General features: G+C 42.1%; 1 protein-coding gene across 1 annotated transcript; it reads left to right on the forward strand.

Annotated features, from left to right (window-relative positions):
• The first annotated feature begins 8,929 nt into the window (after positions 1–8,929).
• LOC130297108 (ammonium transporter Rh type A-like) lies at positions 8,930–10,963 on the forward strand. The gene has a single exon (XM_056549371.1). The coding sequence runs from the start codon at positions 8,987–8,989 to the stop codon at positions 10,403–10,405; it is 1,419 nt and encodes a 472-aa protein (XP_056405346.1). The 5' UTR covers positions 8,930–8,986; the 3' UTR covers positions 10,406–10,963.
• Positions 10,964–20,311: the final 9,348 nt, after the last annotated feature.

A 20,311-nucleotide genomic window follows, 5' to 3' on the forward strand; every position in this document is an offset into this window, starting at 1 on the left:
TGGCGTAGAATACCCCTATGTCCACCCCTATGCAAATCCCTAATTCAGGCCTCAAATGCACATGGCGCTCTCTCACTTTGGAGCCCTGTCGTATTTCAAGGCAACAGTTTAGGGTCACATATGGGGTATCGCCGTACTCGGGAGAAATTGACTAACAAATCTTGTTTTTTTTTTTCTCCTTTCACCCCTTATGAAAAGGTGAAGTTGGGGTCTACACCAGCATGTTAGTGTAAAAAAAATAAACTTTTTACACTAACATGCTGGTGTTGCCCTATACTTTTCATTTTGACAAGAGGTAAAGGGGGAAAAAAAGCCCCCCAAAATTTGTAACGCAATTTCTCCCAAGTACGGAGATACCCCATATGTGGGCGCAAAGTGCTCTGGGGGAGCACAACAAGGCCCAGAAGGGAGAGTGCGCCATGTACATTTGAGGTGATTTGCACAGGGGTGGCTGATTGTTACAGCGGTTTTGACAAACGCAAAAAAAACAAAACCCCACATGTGACCCCATTTCGGAAACTACACCCCTCACGGAATGTAATGAGGGGTGCAGTGAGAATTTACACCCCACTGGTGTCTGACAGATCTTTGGAAGAGTGGGCTGTGCAAATTAAAAATGTTGTACAGCTCACTGTTCCAAAGATATGACAGACACCAGTGGGGGGTAAATGCTCACTTTACGCCTTCATATGTTCCTCAAGGGGTCTAGTTTCCAAAATGGTATGCCATGTGTGGGTTATTTTGCTGTCCTGGCACCATATGGGCTTCCTAAATGCGACATGCCCCCCGAGCAAAATTTGCTCTCAAAAAGCCAAATATGACTCCTTCTCTTCTGAGCATTGTAGTTCGCCCGTAGTGCACTTCAGGTCAACTTTTGGGGTACCTCCATACTCAGAAGAGATGTGGTTACAAATTTTGGGGGGTATTTTCTGCTATTAACCCTTGCAAAAATGTGACATTTGGGGGGGAAACACACCTTTTAGTGATTTTTTTTTATTTTTTTTTTACGTATGCAAAAGTCGTGAAACCCCTGTGGGGTATTAAGGCTCACTTTATTTCTTGTTACGTTCCCCGAGGGGTCTAGTTTCCAAAATGGTATGCCATGTGTTTTTTTTTTGCTGTCCTGGCACCATAGGGGCTTCCTAAATGCGACATGCCCCCCGAGCAAAATTTGCTCTCAAAAAGCCAAATATGACTCCTTCTCTTCTGAGCATTGTAGTTCACCCATAGTACACCTCAGGTCAACTTATGGGGTACCTTCATACTCAGAAGAGATGGGGTTACAATGTTTGGGGGGTATTTTCTGCTATTAACCCTTGCACAAATGTGAAATTTGGGGGGAAACACACATTTTAGTGAAATTTTATTTTTATTTTTTTTACAAATGCAAAAGTCGTGAAACACCTGTGGGGTATTACGGCTCACTTTATTCCTTGTTACGTACCTCAAGGGGTCTAGTTTCCAAAATGGTATGCCATGTGGGGGATTTTTGCTGTTCTGGCACCATAGGGGCTTCCTAAATGCAACATGCCCCCCAAAAACCATTTCAAAAAAACGTACTCTCCAAAATCCCCTTGTCGCTCCTTCGCTTCTGAGCCCTCTACTGCGCCCGCCGAACACTTTACATAGACATATGAGGTATGTGCTTACTCGAGAGAAATTGGGCTACAAATATAAGTATACATTTTCTCCTTTTTCCCCTTGTAAAAATTCAAAAATTGGGTCTACAAGAACATGCGAGTGTAAAAAATGGAGATTGTGAATTTTCTCCTTCACTTTGCTGCTATTCCTGTGAAACACCTAAAGGGTTAAAACGCGGACTGAATGTCATTTTGAATACTTTGGGGGTGCAGTTTTTATAATGGGGTCATTTGTGGGGTATTTCTAAAATGAAGACCCTTCAAATCCACTTCAAACCTGAACTGGTCCATGAAAAATTGTGAGTTTGGAAATTTTGTGAAAAATTGGAAAATTGCTGCTGAACTTTGAAGCCCTCTGGTGTCTTCCAAAAGTAAAAACACGTCAATTTTATGATGCAAACATAAAGTAGACATATTGTATATGTGAATAAAAAAATAAATTATTTGGAATATCCATTTTCCTTACAAGCAGAGAGCTTCAAAGTTAGAAAAATGCAAAATTTTCAAATTTTTCATAAAATTTGGGGATTTTTCACCAAGAAAGGATGCAAGTTACCACAAAATTTTACCACTATGTTAAAGTAGAATATGTCACGAAAAAACAATCTCGGAATCAGAATGATAACTAAATGCATCCCAGAGTTATTAATGTTTAAAGTGACAGTGGTCAGATGTGCAAAAAAAGGCCGGGTCCTGAGGTGTAAAATGGCTGGGTCCTTAAGGGGTTAAGGGGTTAAAGGGGTATTCCAGGCAAAAACTTTTATATATATATATATATATATATATATATATATATATATATATATATATATCAACTGGCTCCAGAAAGTTAAATTACTTCTATTAAAAAAACTTAATTCTTTCAGTACTTATGAGCTTCTGAAGTTAAGGTTGTTCTTTTCTGTCTAAGTGCTCTCTGATGACACGTGTCTCGGGAACTGCCCAGTTTAGAAGAGGTTTGCTATGGGGATTTGCTTCTAAACTGGGCGTTTCCCGAGACAGGTGTCATCAGAGAGGACTTAGACAGAAAAGAACAACCTTAACTTCAGAAGCTCATAAGTACTGAAGGGATTACGATTTTTTAATAGAAGTAATTTACAAATTTGTTTAACTTACTTGTACGGACAGCCGTTGGCTGATCAGCAGTCATTTTGGCCTTGTACTGGCCCTATAAGGGAAGGTAGGAGAATTCCATGGGAGTTCTTTTGTAAGTTTTCTCTAGGGAGAAGTTCTCCTAACAGTATTCTCTAGGGCAGTGGTCTCAAACTGTGACCCTCTAGATGTTGCAAAACTTCAACTCCCAGCATGCCCGGACAGCCGTTGGCTGTCCGGGCATGCTGGGAGTTGAAGTTGTGCAACATCTGGAGGACCACCGTTTGAGACCACTGCTCTAGATGGTAGCTCTTCGTCCTATAGCTTTGCCTATGGGAAGCTGGCTGCATAAGCAATTTGCAATTTGTGCTATGGGCTGTATTTATGCCTATTCTACGTACTAAAACTTACATTTTTCTTTCTACAGAGCAGTGTGAGTCTCATTTTTTTGCATCATGACCTGTAGTTTTTCTCTGAACCATTTGGGGTAAATGGGAGTTTTTTATAGCCCTTTTAAAATTGGTACCCATAGGAGGCATGTGCTGTATATTCTTTGGGCACCTCTAGGATGGTAGCATGTACTGTATATTGCTATAGGCCATAGCAATATACCGTACATTTTTGGTGTTCCAGTACGGGATATGGTCCCGTATGGTCCTACAGTCCCGTCAAGTTGAGTCCCTATATGTCCCCAGGCTCCCCTGCAGTGTCTTCCTAAGTGTATATAAGTTTTCACATGAAAGAGTAAAGGACTTGTATACTTAGTCACATGATTATGTCGCATGTTTAAGTCATATGATTGTATTGTTAACCATAGAACACCAGTGACCAGGTGACCTCGCTAGTAGCCTATGGGCTCCTTGCACAGCCCCCTTTATAAGGAAGGGAGGAGCTGAAATCTCTCTTTGATCACAATTCATCTTTGATCACACTTCATTGATCCCAATTCATACCTTCAGGTGGTTACGTAGACAAACCACGCCCTGGAGTCACGAACACGAAGGAGTTAATACTATCTACCCCTGGGCAACACCATCTGCCCCTTACACCTCACCTCACACCCCGTGGCTCATCACACATGCTACCATCAAAGAGGTGCCCATAGCAATATTCAGTATGTGCCATCCTTCTATAGGTAGAGGTACCAGATCACTATAATACCCTCCTATAGGTACCTATATTGATTTACTACCCTTTTATAGGTACCTATATTACTATAGATTAGAGCTTTCAAAACTTTTAGTGTTGGTAACACGCCGCCATACTGCTAACTGCACCGATCACGTCGCCCCTCCTATGACATGATGCCAGTATCCAGTATCAGCATTATAAATGTGGCTGCTACAGTATATACCATACATAATACTGCTGTAGCGTGCATAGATCATACCAAACAGTGCAGAACAAAAAATTAATTGGTAAAATAATACTACCAGTGCTCAAATAATATCAATACACAGAACAAAGTACTAACATTAAATGCATTAAGAACTGTATACCACTGCGACAAATAATGCTGCTCTGTAGTGCTTATTATACAGTTTATTGCTAAAACTATAGAAATCCGACCATACAGCACACAGACCTGTCTAACTGCAGATATAAAGCTACTATTATTATGCAGTCTGCTTAGATAATTACCGTATGTAAATGTGTAAGACCCAGTATCTAGGGGTCACCTTGTAAGCTACAGAAACAGTAATGTTGCACTGAGGGTTAAACCTAGTTTACCAACTAAACACTATGTAATCCAAAATGGCCACTATGAATTGGGAGGAGGTTGGTTCAGAAATGACATCATCCATCAGTTGTATGTTGTAGATGTTGTTGTCTTCTCCAGGGGTCTGAGTTATTGTACTTGACACTATTAATGTCTGCTCCATCTGGCATGTTGCCTCTGGTTCCTGAGGGGTAAGAAGAACTAACACCCATCCTTGTCCCCCCCCCCTCCAGGTGCAGCCTTTTGGCCTAACAGGTGCCTGTACATGCATGTTATTTACCTTCCTGTTGATAAAATGCACAATAGAGAGGGGGATGAGGGTAAATTGACTTCCCTCCCCCACATCCTGCCCCTTCACTGTGCGGAGCCCCCGGGAGCACCTGATCTTACAATGAGGTCATTCTTGATGCTGACCCAACTACTTACATCCGACTTATTATAACCTTGGTCATAGCGCAGAACACAAATATACAAAAAGGAAAACAAAAATACAGTAAGAAGTCAACATAGCAATACTATGGCTGCCTTCTTAGGCAATGTGCATACATGTTTTGTTTGGACTGTATTTTGAGGCAAAAATAAAATAGAAGTCTGAAACTTTTCAGATATTTTATTTGGTAATTTATAAGGCTAAAGCCTTTGTTTCTTCTTAGGCTGCATTGACATCACGATTTCTCCATCCGACCTGAGTACACAATTTTTATAACTTAAAATCGTATGAAATCGTATATAAAGTCTGATCCATTGACCTCCATTAAAAAATCGGAACCATTACACACATCCGATTTGATCCGCATCCGATTTCACACGATTTTTGTTCGGGAATGAAATCGGGGTTGACCACGATTTCAGACCTGAACAAAAATAGTGTGAAATTGGATGCGGATCAAATCGGATGTGTGTAATGGTTCCGATTTTTTAATGGAGGTCAATGGATCAGACTTTATATACGATTTCATACGATTTTAAGTTATAAAAATCGTGTACTCAGGTCGGATGGAGAAATTGGAGAAATCGTGATGTGAATACAGCCTTCGCTGTTTCTTTGAGGCTTTTTTGAACTTTTTTTCCCCCATTTATTTTTTTTACATTGTTTGGGCTCAAGCAAAAAAAAAAAATGGCTTTTTGCGAAGGAGAGCGCAATCTGCCAAAAGTTGTCCCATGCATTATCTTTTACATCCATAACAATTACTGATGTCAAATTACACTGAATTTAAATGTAAGAAAAACATTCATGTTTTGCATGTTTTTTAAGCAGTTTTTAAAGTCAACTGTCGACTAAAGTGAAAAGTCCACTCCATTACCCAACTTTTTTGTCTGTTGGGTAGAATTTTGATCACGGTGTTACAATTTGTAAAATTACAGTTAAAAAAATTTAGAAAAAAATGCTCAAATAAAAAAATTCACTTTTCAGTATTAGTTTATTAGTTTAGAGCAACTGGATCATCTAGTGCAGGAGACATTCTATGAGATGAGCTGTCTACTACACTTATGAGATACATAATCTGGGTGTCCCTATAGAAACAATAGTGTCATACAATTTATCCCAGTATGGTGACACACAAGGTGCGGTCATGCAGCCCAGACTTGGAAGAGAACACGAGGCAGCACTTACTACAAAGAGCAGGCAAACAGGAAATTCTACATTCTCCGAGAACAGAAAATGTAACCCAAGGGCCGATAGATCAGTTTTATTCATCCAGATCGACTGTTATTTAAGATCTCCTGCCCCTACCTAATGCATCTCTCTATGATATTCCTTAACCCACGGACTCCCAGCTGTTGAAAAATTACAACATCCATCATGATGGAGACTGTAGTTTTCCTTTCTTTTCAAAGGCTTGGTTGTCACATGACTGTGAGAACTCTAGTATATGATCATTCTCAGTCAAAGCAGCAGAGCAAAATCCATTGATACCATACTGTGACCATTTGACTTGAAGTTTTGTCATTTTGAAACAGAGATTTCCTTTCACCCCTTAAGTACCAAGCGTTTTTCTGTTTTTACACTTTCGTTTTTTTCCTCCTTACCTAACCCTTTCAAATTTGCACCTAAAAATCCACAATTTTTTGCACCACCAATTCTACTTTGTAATAATATCAGTCATGTTACCCCAAAATCTACGGCAAAACAGGAAAAAAAATCATTGTGCGACAAAATTGAAGAATAAACACCATTTAGTAAATTTTGGAGGCTTTCGTTTCTACGCAGTACATTTTTTGGTAAAAATTATACTATCTTTATTCTGTAGGTCCATACGATTAAAATGATACCCTACTTATATAGGTTTGGTTTTGTCGTACTTTTGGAAAAAATCATAACTACATGCACGAAAATTAATACCTTTTAAATTATCCTCTTCGGACCCCTAGAACTTTATTTTTGCACGTACGGGGTGGAATGAGGGCTCATTTTTTGTGCCGGGATCTGAGGTTTTAATCGCTTTTTATATGGTATAAAAAGTGACCAAAAATACGCTATTTTGGACTTTGGAATTTTTTGGCGTGTACGCCATTGACTGTGCGGTTTAATTAACTATATATTTTTATAGTTCAAACATTTATGAACGCGGCGATACCACATGTTTATTTTTATTATGCTTATATATTTTTTATATGGAATTTGGGAAAAGGGGGGGGGGGTGATTTAAACTTTTAATAAGGAAGGGGTTAATATGTGTGGCTTTAAACTTTTTTTATTTATTTTTTTACACTTTTAGTCCCCTTAGGGGACTTTTAGGAGGAATAATTTGATTCCTCATACAGATCAATGTGGTTCGATAGAACCACATTGATCTGTGTGCTCTGCGCTCGATTGATAAAGCCTGGTCCTGCCAGGCTTTATCATTCTGAGCAACGGAGCCAGCATAGGAGCAGAGGTAAGCCCACCGGGTACCTCCATAGTGGATCCACCCCACTGGACCACCAGGGACGAGATAAAGGTACCTTTAGACACGGCTGTCAGCTTTGACAGCGGCGATCTAAAGGGTTAATAGCCAGCCACGGCGATCGTCGCATGTCGGCTATTAACGCTGGCCCCCAGCTACAAGAATCAGCTGGGGGCCAGCCGGTATGACGCGGGCTCGAGTCGGGAGCCCAGGTCATACACCGTTACACGGCACATGGACGAGCATAGACGTCTATGGTCATTAACGGGTTAAAGGAAAACTGTCATCCCGATCACACACACAAAACCCAATATACTGGTTTATAGGGTGGGTGACCAGGAGTCCAAGGAGGTGTCACTTACCAAAATTAGTCAAGTGATTCCTTAGATATTTCCCGGAGAAGTTCCATTGCTCAATGGAGTTAGTTGCGCGCAGGAGGTGGGGTCCCCCCTACTTCTTTCAGCCTCCTCTTCTGCACATCACACTGGCCCCTCTATTATCATATTCAGCGACTCAACGTCCTAGTGACGCGAGTCGCAGGTCACGTGAGCGCAGCGCTTTTCCAATGTAGAAATCTGTCATGTGAACTGAACAGGGTAGCAAAACAGCACTACACTTTTCCTCAGTTTGTGTTTGGTATTGCACTTGTGGCATTTCATTTAAAGGGGCACTCCGGCGCTAAGACATCTTATCCCCTATCCAAAGGATAGGGGATAAGATGCCTGATCGCGGGGGTCCTGCCGCTGGAGACCCCGTGATCTTCCACGCCGCACCCCGTTAGAATCAGTCCCCAGAGCGTGTTCGCTCAGGGTCTGATTACTGGCGATCACGGGGACGGAGCATAGTGACGTCACGGCTCCGCCCCCGTGTGATGTCACGCTCCGCCCCCTCAATGCAAGCCTATGGGAGGGGGCGTGACAGCTGTCACGCCCCTCCAATAGACATGCATTGAAGGGGCGGAGCGTGACGTCACACGGGGGGCGAGGCCGTGACGTCATTAGGCTCCGTCCTCGTGGTCGAGATGGACTCAGCCTGAGGACCTACAGCGGTTCCGGAGGCCGCTAAAGGTGGGTGCTGGTAGATGCGGGGGGTCCCCAGCAGCGGGTCCCCGGTGATCTGACATCTTATCCCCTATCCTTTGGATAGGGGATAAGATGTCTAGGGGCGGAGTACCCCTTTAATGGAGCTACACTGCAATACCAGATGCAACCTGTAAATAGGTGTGGCGCTGTTTTTTTAGACGATAGCAGACATTTTTCTAATCCTATACGACCCCTTTAAGAGCTGTGATAAAGTATTGGATATCTAAGCCCCAGAAAAGTCCAATTCTAATTTAATTACTTTGCTGTTCTTGTGTATTTATGATGAAGCAATGCTTGGATACAGCCCGAGGCTCCGCTGCTCAGCAGTGCATTCAAAGCCAAGGTCTGAATGTAAACACAGCCTGTAACATGCTAATAAAAGGTAATATTTAAGCAGTGTATATTACTGCTGCACAAAGGTTACCACACTTAAAATCGTAACCATGTGATTGGACAGGACAAGCAGCTGGTGAGCGGCAAGAACCTCTGGGTTGTTATGCGAGAGAATTAAACCTACAAAGTTGCTGATGAAAGAGGAGCACGTCAAGATCTGTTGTACGCATAATGTCCATTATCTTTTCACCGAGTCTACGATGCCAGCTGCCCGTCCTCCTTATCCTTCTCCAAGGAGCCTTCACTGTTGTCTTCATATTATTTTTCCGCTTTGAAGACCCTTCCCATCACTTCAGTTCTTCAAATGTGACCACAACAGAAGGTGGACACAAACTGGACACAATCTTCCCTTTCTTTAAGGATGTCCATGTCATGTTGTTTGGCGGGCTTGGTCTTATGCTGTCCTTTCTGAAACTCTATGGCTTTGGTGGTATCGCCTTCAACTTTTTGATTGCCAACTTTGCCATTCAGTGGTCCATGGTTGTTCAAGGCTTCTTCTACCGTTTCAGGCATGGGATGATAATCCTAAGGCTAAGTAACCTCCTTGAGGCAGAGTTTGCTGCTGTCACTGCTCTTATTTCAGCCGGTGCTGTATTAGGAAGGACCAGTCCTGTTCAGTTGCTTCTCCTTTCAGCTATGGAAATCCCACTTTTTGTGGTCAATGATTGGTTGGTCAACTACTATTTCCATGTTATTGATGTAGGAGGCACAGTGGCCATCCACATCTTCTCATGTTATTTTGGTTTAGGAATATCTCAAATACTGTACCAACCATACCTTTGTAAAGGACATGTAAAAGAAGCTACAACCTCGAATTCTGATCTATTGTCCCTTCTGGGGACTATCTTTTTGTGGATTTTCTGGCCAAGCTTCAATTCTGTACTGGCAAAGACTGGAGAAGCTCAACACAGGGCCATTGTGAATACATTCCTGGCATTGAGTTCAGGGACAATCACTACATTTGCAATGTCTAGCCTGATGGACAAACAGGGCCGGATAAACCTGGTACATCTCCAGAATGCTACCTTAGCAGGAGGTGTTGCTGTTGGAATTTCAGCAGACCTTATAAGCCCGGGAGGTGCATTTAGCATTGGGTGTTTAGCCTCCATGGCCTGCACCCTTGGCTTTCGATACCTAAGCCCTTTTTTGGCCCAGAAGATCAAGCTGCAAGACCAATGTGGAATCCATAACCTGCATGGCCTGCCAGGAATCATTGGGACAGTCGGCAGCATTGTGGTCATATTACTTGGACCTGTTGATACTTATGGCTTAAGTCTACATGATACTTTCTACAGCAATGGTTTGGATGAACAACAACCTATTTTGGGAGTTGTCAAAAATGGGGAGACTTGGACGGCACAGAGTCAGGCTCTGCAGCAGGCTGCAGCCCTTGGAGTAACATTTGGAGTGTCATTATTTGGAGGCTATATAACTGGATTATTGTTGAGATTGCCTTGTTTTGTGCATCCTTCTAAAGACAATTTGTTTGATGACCAGTTGTATTTCCAAGTTCCTGAAGAAACAGGAAACAAACAGATTTCACATGAAGAACTTCAGAAGCACTTACTGGTCCAACTTAAGCATATGTGATATCCAGATCACATCTACTGACATCCTGCTCATCCCTGGAATCATTCAGGCCCCCTTTATAGTTAAATGGATTGTCCAGTCTTACAAAAATGCAGCTTTTTTGTAAAAACATCATCACTCCTGTCCACATGTTGTATCTGGTATTGCAGTTTTTTTGCTTTTAATACTGGACAACCCCTTTCATAAATATTGACCACAACATCTTATATTTTGCTTATATTAAATTATTAGGGACTCCTGGGTCTGAGCTTCCGCCTCAGATCTGATAGTATTATCTCATATCTAGCATCATATATTTCAGCTCTTGGAATTTTGCAGGTATGACAAATAAGTGGAGATGATATTGTTTTACTTAAGCTTTGGTCGCTTATGTCTTTTGACTCTGAATACAGATGCGTATCATTTTGGTATAAAGTAAGCAAATGTACATAACAGCATCCTTGCAATTTCTGCTGTTTCATTTCCTTTTTATTCTATAACTTTTAGAAAAATCTACCTAGAAAACTGATCAAGCTGATGCCGGCTGTATACATCAGCAGCAGTTAGCATGCTTGTTGATAGTTTACATGCAGCTACAGATTTAGTTCCTATACTTCATACAGACACCAATGCTGGTCTTCAAATAGGAAAAGGCAGCATGTGTACACAGTATATACTACTAATGTATAATATGTGTGCGTTAAATTGTTATTCATTACTTATATTATTAAAACCCCAACATATTCCACAGCAGAAAGCATAATGACAACATCATCTACATGATAAAGGTAAACTGGTGACAAAGTGTCCTCCTTCTGGGACCCCCAACCACCAAAGGGGAAATAAAGCATTACACAGTGCCTACTGATATCAGTGGATTATCTGGGTAGTAAATGACAGGACAGGTCCTCCAGACAGAGACACATTGTAACCAGGCAAGAGATGAGGGTCCTGAACATAGGTTCCCACTCTATTAAGTCAGGACTTCCAAACAGAGTGTATGAAGGAGAGTTTCAAAACTGGACAACCCCTTTAAGAAATGATAACACATGAATCCCTTGCCACATTTTCCCACCCATAAGCCCAACTCTCAAAAACACTGACCTGCTCCATATTACCTGGCTAGGCCCATTCAACAACATACATAGATAATTATCCTAAAAGCATAGGTCAGCTGGTGGCCATGTTACATGCCAATAAGAAAGGCTTCATATAGTAGGCAGAGTTCACAGCAGTGCCCACACATTGGTGCCACCTTGATGTATCCCTTGCTTGTTAGCACCTGCCCCCTCCACAGTTCCCCATTAAGACTAAACAACAAGTATCCAGCAACAGTCTAAACTAAGTGTCTCAATACCCCATAGCTTTCCATAGTGCCTCCATAACCTTTATCAATCCCATGTATTTATATCCCAAGCAATGCCATTTGCAGTGTCCCAGTCTGCCAGTGTCCCCATAGCAGTGGCAACCATAGTGTTCCTATGACCCATAGCCATCCCACCTGGAGTGCCTACATAGCAGTGACAACTACAATCTTCATAAAATCATGTACGTATCATTTTTTGCAGTTCCCCCTTAATAGTAGAAGCCAAAAGCCAGAGTCCCAATAATAGTGGCAACCACAGAGTTTTTATAACAGGAACAACAAATTCATTTCCAAAACTCAGTTTTCCACATTGCCTCCATTACTGTGACAATCACAGTGTCCTTATAACCAGTACCCATGCCATTTACAGTCCCAATAACAGTAGCATAATAGAATCCTCCATATGACTGGTAAAAACAGGGCCTCTAAAACAATGACAGAAAAAGTATCCCATTACCCATAGCTTTCCACGCATGGGGCCCCATAACAGTGACAGAAACACCCACAGTTTCTTTACAACCCATGGCCTGCTGCTTGCAGTTTCCCTTAAAGGGGTACTCTGGTGAAAAACTATTTTTTTAAATCAACTGGCGTCAGAACGTTAAACAGATTTGTAAATTACTTCTATTTAAAAATCTTAATCCTTCCAGTACTTTCCAGATTTTTTTTCTGTCTGACCACAATGCTCTCTGCTGACACCTCTGTCCATTTGAGGAACTATCCAGAGCAGGAGAAGATTGCTATGGGGATTTGCTCCTGCTCTGGACAGTTCCTGACATGGACAAAGGTCTCAACAGAGAGCACTGTGGTCAGACAGAAAGGAAATTCTAAAAGAAAAGAACTTCCTGTGGAGCATACAGCAGCTGATGAGTACTGGTAGGATTAAAATGTTTTAATAGAAGTAATTTACAAATTTGTTTAATGTTTTGGCACCAGTTTAAAATAAAAATTCACCAGAGTACCCCTTTAACAATGACAGCCACAGTGTCCCAAACAGACTGGTAACCACAGTGACTCCGTCTTTGTCTCCCATAATCCATAGCTTTTCAGTTTGCTCCAATAACAGTGACAGCCACCTCGTCCCTATAGCAACCAAATCTATAGGGGCCCAATAACAGTCACAGCATCATTATAATATTGATATTAATACAGGTAGTGTCCCATATTGACAACCATCCATTGTACCCCCATGAGACCTAGTCTCCGTTCCTGGCAGCGATAGAGACTTCTCTGCCATCATAGGAGTCCAATCTTTATACTGGGCAAATAAGCAGCATGTAATTCACTTTCGACATATTCTAATATACACCTCTGCTAGCACTAGAGATGAGCGAACTTACAGTAAATTCGATTCGTTACGAACTTCTCGGCTCGGCAGTTGATGACTTATCCTGCGTAAATTAGTTCACCCTTCAGGTGCTTCGGTGGGCTGGAAAAGGTGGATACAGTCCTAGGAAAGTCTCCTAGGACTGTAGCCACCTTTTCCAGCCCACGGGAGCACCTGAAGGCTGAACTAATTTATGCAGGAAAAGTCCTCAACTGCCGAGCCGAGAAGTTCGTGACGAATCGAATTTACTGTAAGTTCGCTCATCTCTAGCTAGCACCTATATAACAGTGAAATACACCAAGTAATTGTAGTGTAATCTTCTATAACGTAATATAATAGGTGACTATTACATACAGCTGAGATCTTGTAATAATCCTCCTCGGCTTTTTTCTTCTCCAAAGATGAAGTCTGCTATAGCCACCTCAGAAACATTGCCACTTTCCACACATTTACCTTTGGAACGGTCTTTTATAAATTTCCATGTATTCGATCTCAAACACAATACCTGGATGACCTGGCTGGAAAAGTAATCTCCAACACCCCCCGCATTTGTGTGAACAATAGGGGGAGTCACCCAGCTTTCTACTGTCTCTGAATGCCAAATAAGACTTTGTTGTGTCTGATTCATGGTAATTTAGAGAAAGTCAGAGGACATTCATGGTCTACAGAAATTGGTGCACATTGCATAGACCCTTGTTTTTTTCCACGCTGCTTTGTGGTTACAGATTAACTTGCACTGTAGCCGCTTATCTAAACACATCTACCTCAATCTTGCAACTTTATGATGCTGGAGATAAGGGCACTATTACCAGAGAGAGTGTTGTTGTACAAACAATGTGTTGAATGACTGCTTCACAGACACAACCATACACACTTTAATAAATAAAATTCCACCGGAGTACCCCTTTATTTTTTTTAAATCAACTGGTGCCAGAAAGTTAAACAGATTTGCAAATTACTTCTATTAAAAAATGTCAACCCATCCAGTACTTATCAGCTGTTGTATGCTCCAGAGGAAGTTGTATGGTTCTTTTCTGTCTGACCACAGTGCTCTCTGCTGACACCTCTGTCTGTATCGGGAAATGTCCAGAGCAGGAGAGGTTTGCTATGGGGATTTGCTCCTGCTCTGGACAGTCCCTGACATGGACAGAGGTGTCAGCAGAGAGCACTGTGGTCAGACAGAAAATAACAACTCAACTTCCTCTGTAGTATATAGCAGCTGATAAGTACTGGAAGGATTAATATTTCAAATAGAAGTAATTTAAAAATCTGTTTAACTTCCTAGCACCAGTTGATTAAAAAAATGGTTTTCCACCTCATTACCCCTTTAAGACCATTGGTCAATATAATTGGTCAAATTCCCCATGCATGATCAATGACACCGGGAGAGTGAACAATCTTTCTGGAAACGTAACGAGAATATTTTTTTTCCAAACGATTGTGGACGAATGATCTTTTATCCAACTATCGCCCCCCCCCCCCCCCCCCCCAAATATTTTGAACACGGCTGATAACATGGCAGTAACATTTTGCCATTGGTTGGCTATAACAATAGATTCACTTTCCTAGAGAATAAAGATCTGGCACCGCTAGTCTATAGCTAGAGAAGTCCCTTCAATGCATCCAGCTGGCAGCACATGTACCTGCCCATATTAGACTTTACAGTCCGGTGTCACACATCACTAGAACCCAGAAAATCCATGAATTATATACACAAGAAAGATTAATGAAGCATTCACCGTAGAAAACTTCAGGCTTTTATTTGTGGTATCAAAATACAAACGAACAGAGACAGGGAGCAGGTGAGCCTGGAGGCGTTCACAGGGGCAGCGACATGTTTTACGCTCTGCAGCGCTTTGTCTGGCTCGTACGGGTCAGATGAAGCATCGCAGAGCGCAAAACATGTTGCCACCCCAGTGAACGCCCTCAGCTTCACCTGCTCCACCTCCTGCTCCCTGTTCGTTTGTATTTCGATACCACGAATAAAAGCCTGAAGTTTTCTACAGTGAGTGCTTCATCCATCTTTCTGTGTATATAATAATAATATTATAATATAAAAATAAATAATAGTAGATAGATTGTTGTTAACTTTTACCCAACAAGTGGTTATTTTGTCTGGGTACATCACTGTCATTTCAAAGTACTTTGCGACAGTAGTCAGGAGATGCAGTCCAAAACATCTGCAGTGCCGAAGGTTGCTTACGCCACCCTATGTAATTTCGCTATGGCCTGGTCAGGAATTTATCATGCGCGTTGGAGAAATGGTATGCTAGTGCTATGTGTAGGGGAGGGGAACGAGTCTAGGCTGTGTACCTGCAATCTGTGAGCCTGTCTGCCTCATTCACAGTATCTAAACTGTCCCTAAAAAGGTAAATCATGGCTTCCCTCTCCTCTAAGCAGTAGCAGCATCCCAGTGCTTAGTGTAACCACTTTCTTGGTATGCTGCTGTTTTTATTTCTGCTCACATAGAAACTCAGTAACTTCTCCATCCACATGTTATCTATAGGGGTATACTGTAACTTTTCCCCTAGCACAGTACAGCCTGATGACTCCAGTGCTTACCAGCATAATTTCATGGTATAGCAGTAAGGAGTAGGTGCTGTGCTTGGTGGAACAGCCCAGCTCACCATGGAAGAGGCTCAAACAGCAGGAGGACGACTAAAATCACAGGTTTTTAAATACATTTTAAAATGTCAGGTACACTTTACAAGGTGCGTTCTGTATAGTGGCAGTAATGCTGCAGCTATTCAATCCTAAAGAGACAATTCCAAAAAACATTCCTTATACCTATGTGTTTTCTCTACTGAAGGAATTTCCTAACTATTAGTTTCTGGAAAACCTGGGTAACCCAGCTTTACGTATATCCAAAAAGGCCAATGCCCCTAGTTATGAAGCCATATTGGTTGTCACTCAATTCACCTGGAAACAGATGCAAAAAGAGGTTGGATAGAATTTTTAAAAACTTTAAAAAAGGCAGTTAGGTGAGTATTGACTCTAGAGGGGGTCTAAACAGGCAATGGCCCTGATTAAGTGGAGTGGAGCTTTCATTGTGGGTTTAGTTTCCTGGTATTTTTTCACAGTAATTAATAATGTTTCCCTACGTTTTGCACTTTTCCATACGTTTTAATTTTTTACATTTTTACACATGCTCTAATCTGTCGGGTTTCCTCAGCTCAAATACACCACATTTTCTGTGGAAACCTTAGTAAATACGTTGGGATTTTTGAAAATGACGTGAACACACCCCATTTTTCTTGTTTTCTAAGTAAAATGGAGACTTGGTTGGATTTATTGAATTTTGGGCGCAAATTCTGGCGCAGACACAATTTGTGGCGCAATGTGACACATTTTGGAGCACAACTTGACAAAATATGTCAGGTTTACAAAAGTAAATCACTGCCAAAGTCATGAAAACTTATCTCCAACTCCAGACAAAATTTGGGTATCCCACAGAGACCATTTTTAAGTATCTACAACTAAGGCTGTTTTAGATACTTATGGACTATATGGACAGTTCCCTTCTGGTGAGTCCTGGGGGTCTTGTGTCCATCCTTTACAGGTACCTTATCCAGGCCTACATTTCCCATTCACCATAGCACGTCTAACACTATTGGCAGTCTTACATTCCTTCACTCACTAAGGAGGAGGTGGGAGGAGAGTCTTTCCTCTCAAACTTTGGTCTCCCCGGCTGCCAATAACAAATTAATTCAATTATACATCATCATTATTGCTATTAGGGATCGACCGACATCGGTTTTTTAGGGCCGATACCGATAATCAGTAGAGGTTAGGGCCGATAGCCGATAACATACCGATATTCCGGTATAAGTTATCGGCTTTTTATCCCCCCGCAACACCGCTGCAGATCATTGATTTAAAGCGGGCGCTTTAAATCAATGCACTGCAGTGGCTTTTGCGGTGCCATAGACCGCCACCGCCGGCGCTACTCTCCCCCTGCCTGTCCGGGGGTTCTGAGTCCTATCACCGCCACCCCCGCACCCCCCCCCCCCCCCCCATCCCCGGTTTTATAATTACCTGGGCCCAGGGTCCACTCTACATCTGGCTCCGGTGGCATCCCCCTGAGCTGTCACTGTGCGCACTGACGGTGACATCACGTTGCGCACGTCACGTCACTCGTCATTGCGCACAGCGTAACGCAGGACGCAGCAGGAGCCAGAAGTAGCGTGGGCCCCGGGAACAGGTAATAATAAAACCGGGGATGGGGGAGGCAATGGGGCCGGGGCGGAGCGTTGGGGGGTGCGACGCGGTGCGGCGGCTGGTGGGGGGGGGGGGCAGTCGCGGTGCGGGCGGTGCATTATCGGCTTATAGGCAAGATAATTGCAGATACTGATAATGCCCAAAATCGTGATTATCGGCCGATAATATTGGCCAAACCGATAATCGGTCGATCCCTAATTGCTATAATACCCATATCCGATTATGTAGAACGGGGCGCTCTGCATCCGATGCCTGTTACCATTGGTATGCCCCCTGAGCCAACTTCTGGCACCTCATTTGGGCTCGTCCCTATATAGTGCTCTTTTGGACCGATGTATTGAAATTGTTGGTTTGGAGTGATGGATGAGGAGATATGGCCCCACCAAGTCCGTACCTTCCTGCGGGAGACTTTTTACCTCGCCAGGAAGACAATTTGCCCCCGACCCTAACTAAGTAGAAGAAGCTGGTGAATTCTGTGGCACCCTTCTCTTTGCTAGTTTACAAACATAGGAAATGCCCAGCTTAGCTAAATTTGATTAAAGGGGTACTCTGGTTGAAACCTTTTTTTTTTTTTTATTATTATTTTTTTTTATCATTTGGTGCCAGAAAGATAAGCGGATTTGTAAATTATTTCTATTTAAAAAAAAATCTTAATCCTTCCAGTACTTATTAGCTGCTGAATACTACAGAGGAAAATCTTTTCTTTTTTGAACACAGTGCTCTCTTCTGACACCTCTGTCCATTTTAGGAACTGACCAGAGCAGCATATGTTTGCTATGGGGATTTTCTCCTACTCTGATGACATCATGACCACAGTGCTCTCTGCTGACATCTCTGTCAATTTTAAGAACTGTCCAGAGAGCTCTGTGTTCAAAAAATAAAAGAATTTCCTCTGTAGTATTCAGCAGCTAATAAGTAATGGAAGGATTAAGATTTTTAAATAAATGTAATTTACAAATCTAACTTTCTGGCACCAGTTGATTAAAAAAAAAAAAAAAAATTACCCCTTTAATGGGGGGCCCTGGTGTTCCTCCCTCCTGACCCAATGTTCATACAACATAGCTAATCCCATGCCTCCCACTATGCCCTGATTAACCCTTTAGGTAGCCTATTTTCACCTTAAGGACTCTTTTCCATTTTCAGTTTTTCCTCATCACCTTCTAAAAATCAAAACGCTTTCAATTTTGCACATAAAATTCCATATGATTGTTTATTTTTTGCGCCACCAATTCTACTTTGCAGTGACATTAGTTATTTTACCCAAAAATCCACGGCGAAACGAAAAAACAAAATTCATTGTGCGACAAAATTGAAAAGAAAAAAATTAAATATTGTAACTTTTGGGGGCTTCCGTTTCTACGCAGTGTATTTTTCGGTAAAAATAACCCCATATATTTATTCTGTAGGTCCAGACTGTTAAAATGATACCCTACTTATATAGGTTTGATTTTGTCGTACTTCGGAAAAAAATCAACTACATGCAGGAAAATTTCTATGTAAAAAATTATCTTCTGACCCCTATAACTTTTTTACTTTTCCGCATACGGGCCGGTATGAGGGCTCATTTTTTGCGCCGTGTTCTGAAGTTTTTATCGGTGACATTTTTGTATTGATCAGACTTTTTAATCGCTTTTTATTCATTTTTTTCAGGATATAAAAAGTGACAAAAATACACCATTTTGAACTTTGGAAATTTTTGCGTGTACGCCATTGACCATGCGATTTAATTAACAATATATTTTTATAGCTCGGACATTTCCGCACACGGCGATACCACATATGTTTATTTTAATTATTTTTTTTTTATGGGAAAAGGGGGGTGATTCAAACTTTTATTAGGGAAGGGGTTAAATGACCTTCGTTAACTTTTTTTCACTTTTTTTTGCAGTGTTATAGCTCCCATAGGGACCTATAACACTGCACACACTGATCTCCTATGCTGATCCCTGCAAAGCCATAGCTTTGAACGGATCAGTCAGATAGGGGCTCGATTGCTCAAGCCTGGAGCAATCAGGCTTGGAGCAATCAAACCCAAATCGGACGCCGCAGAGACAGGTATGGAGACCTCCGCTTGCGTTCTAGCTGATCGGAACATCGCGATTTTATCGCGATGTCCTGATCAGCCCGTCTGAGCTGCCGGGAAGCGTTTACTTTCACTTTCAGACGCGGCGGTCAAAGCGCGAGGCACAACGATCGGTGCCGCGTGCTGTTAGCGCAGGGTCCCGGCTATGAATAGCAGCCGGGACCGACCACGCCGTGACCCCGTTTTAAACACCGGGACCAGGCTCAGGGCGTACAGGTACGCCCGAGTCCTTAAGGATCGGGGATGCAGGGCGTATGCATACGCCCTGCATCCCCAAGAGGTTAAGCCCTACTTGATAAAGTTTAGTTAATAATAATCTTTCTGTCTGGCAGTAGCTTCCTCCACCTACCACCATGGGTTGAGCAGGTGATCTTTGGGTAGGAGCTAGTGCTGGGTTATGTTTTCTATGTTATGTTACCTTATTGCAAACAATAATATAACTAGAAAACCTAACCCACTAGCTGCTACCCGAGGAACAACTGCTCAACCCATGGTGGTAGTTGTCGGACGCCGCTGCCAGACAGAACGGTTGTCATTAATTAAACTTCATCTAGAAGGACTAAATCCATCCCCCCCCCCTTTTGCTTTTCCTTTCACATTTCTCTATATTGATATCAGCTGGTGCAAGCCTAGTATTGCGATTACCAATAGAACATAGTTATCTGTACGACTCAAACTCTTCATGTTATCTTGTAATGTAATGTATACAGATGCTCTTATGTATATACTGCTGATGGTTGTTTTCTTTTAATAAAACAAATTAAAAAGAAAATGCAGTTAGGTTTAAAAGGAGTATTCCAGAACATAAAAAGGTATATCACCCTATCCTTAGTATAGTGGATAAGTGTCAGATCGCAGAAGGTTCGACCGCTGGGATCCCCCGCGATCGCCCGTAAGAAGGGGGCGTGTCTGACCACCACACAAAGCAGCAGC

Source organism: Hyla sarda, chromosome 12, assembly GCF_029499605.1.
Source record: "Hyla sarda isolate aHylSar1 chromosome 12, aHylSar1.hap1, whole genome shotgun sequence".
In the NCBI taxonomy this organism is placed as follows: Eukaryota; Metazoa; Chordata; class Amphibia; order Anura; family Hylidae; genus Hyla; species Hyla sarda.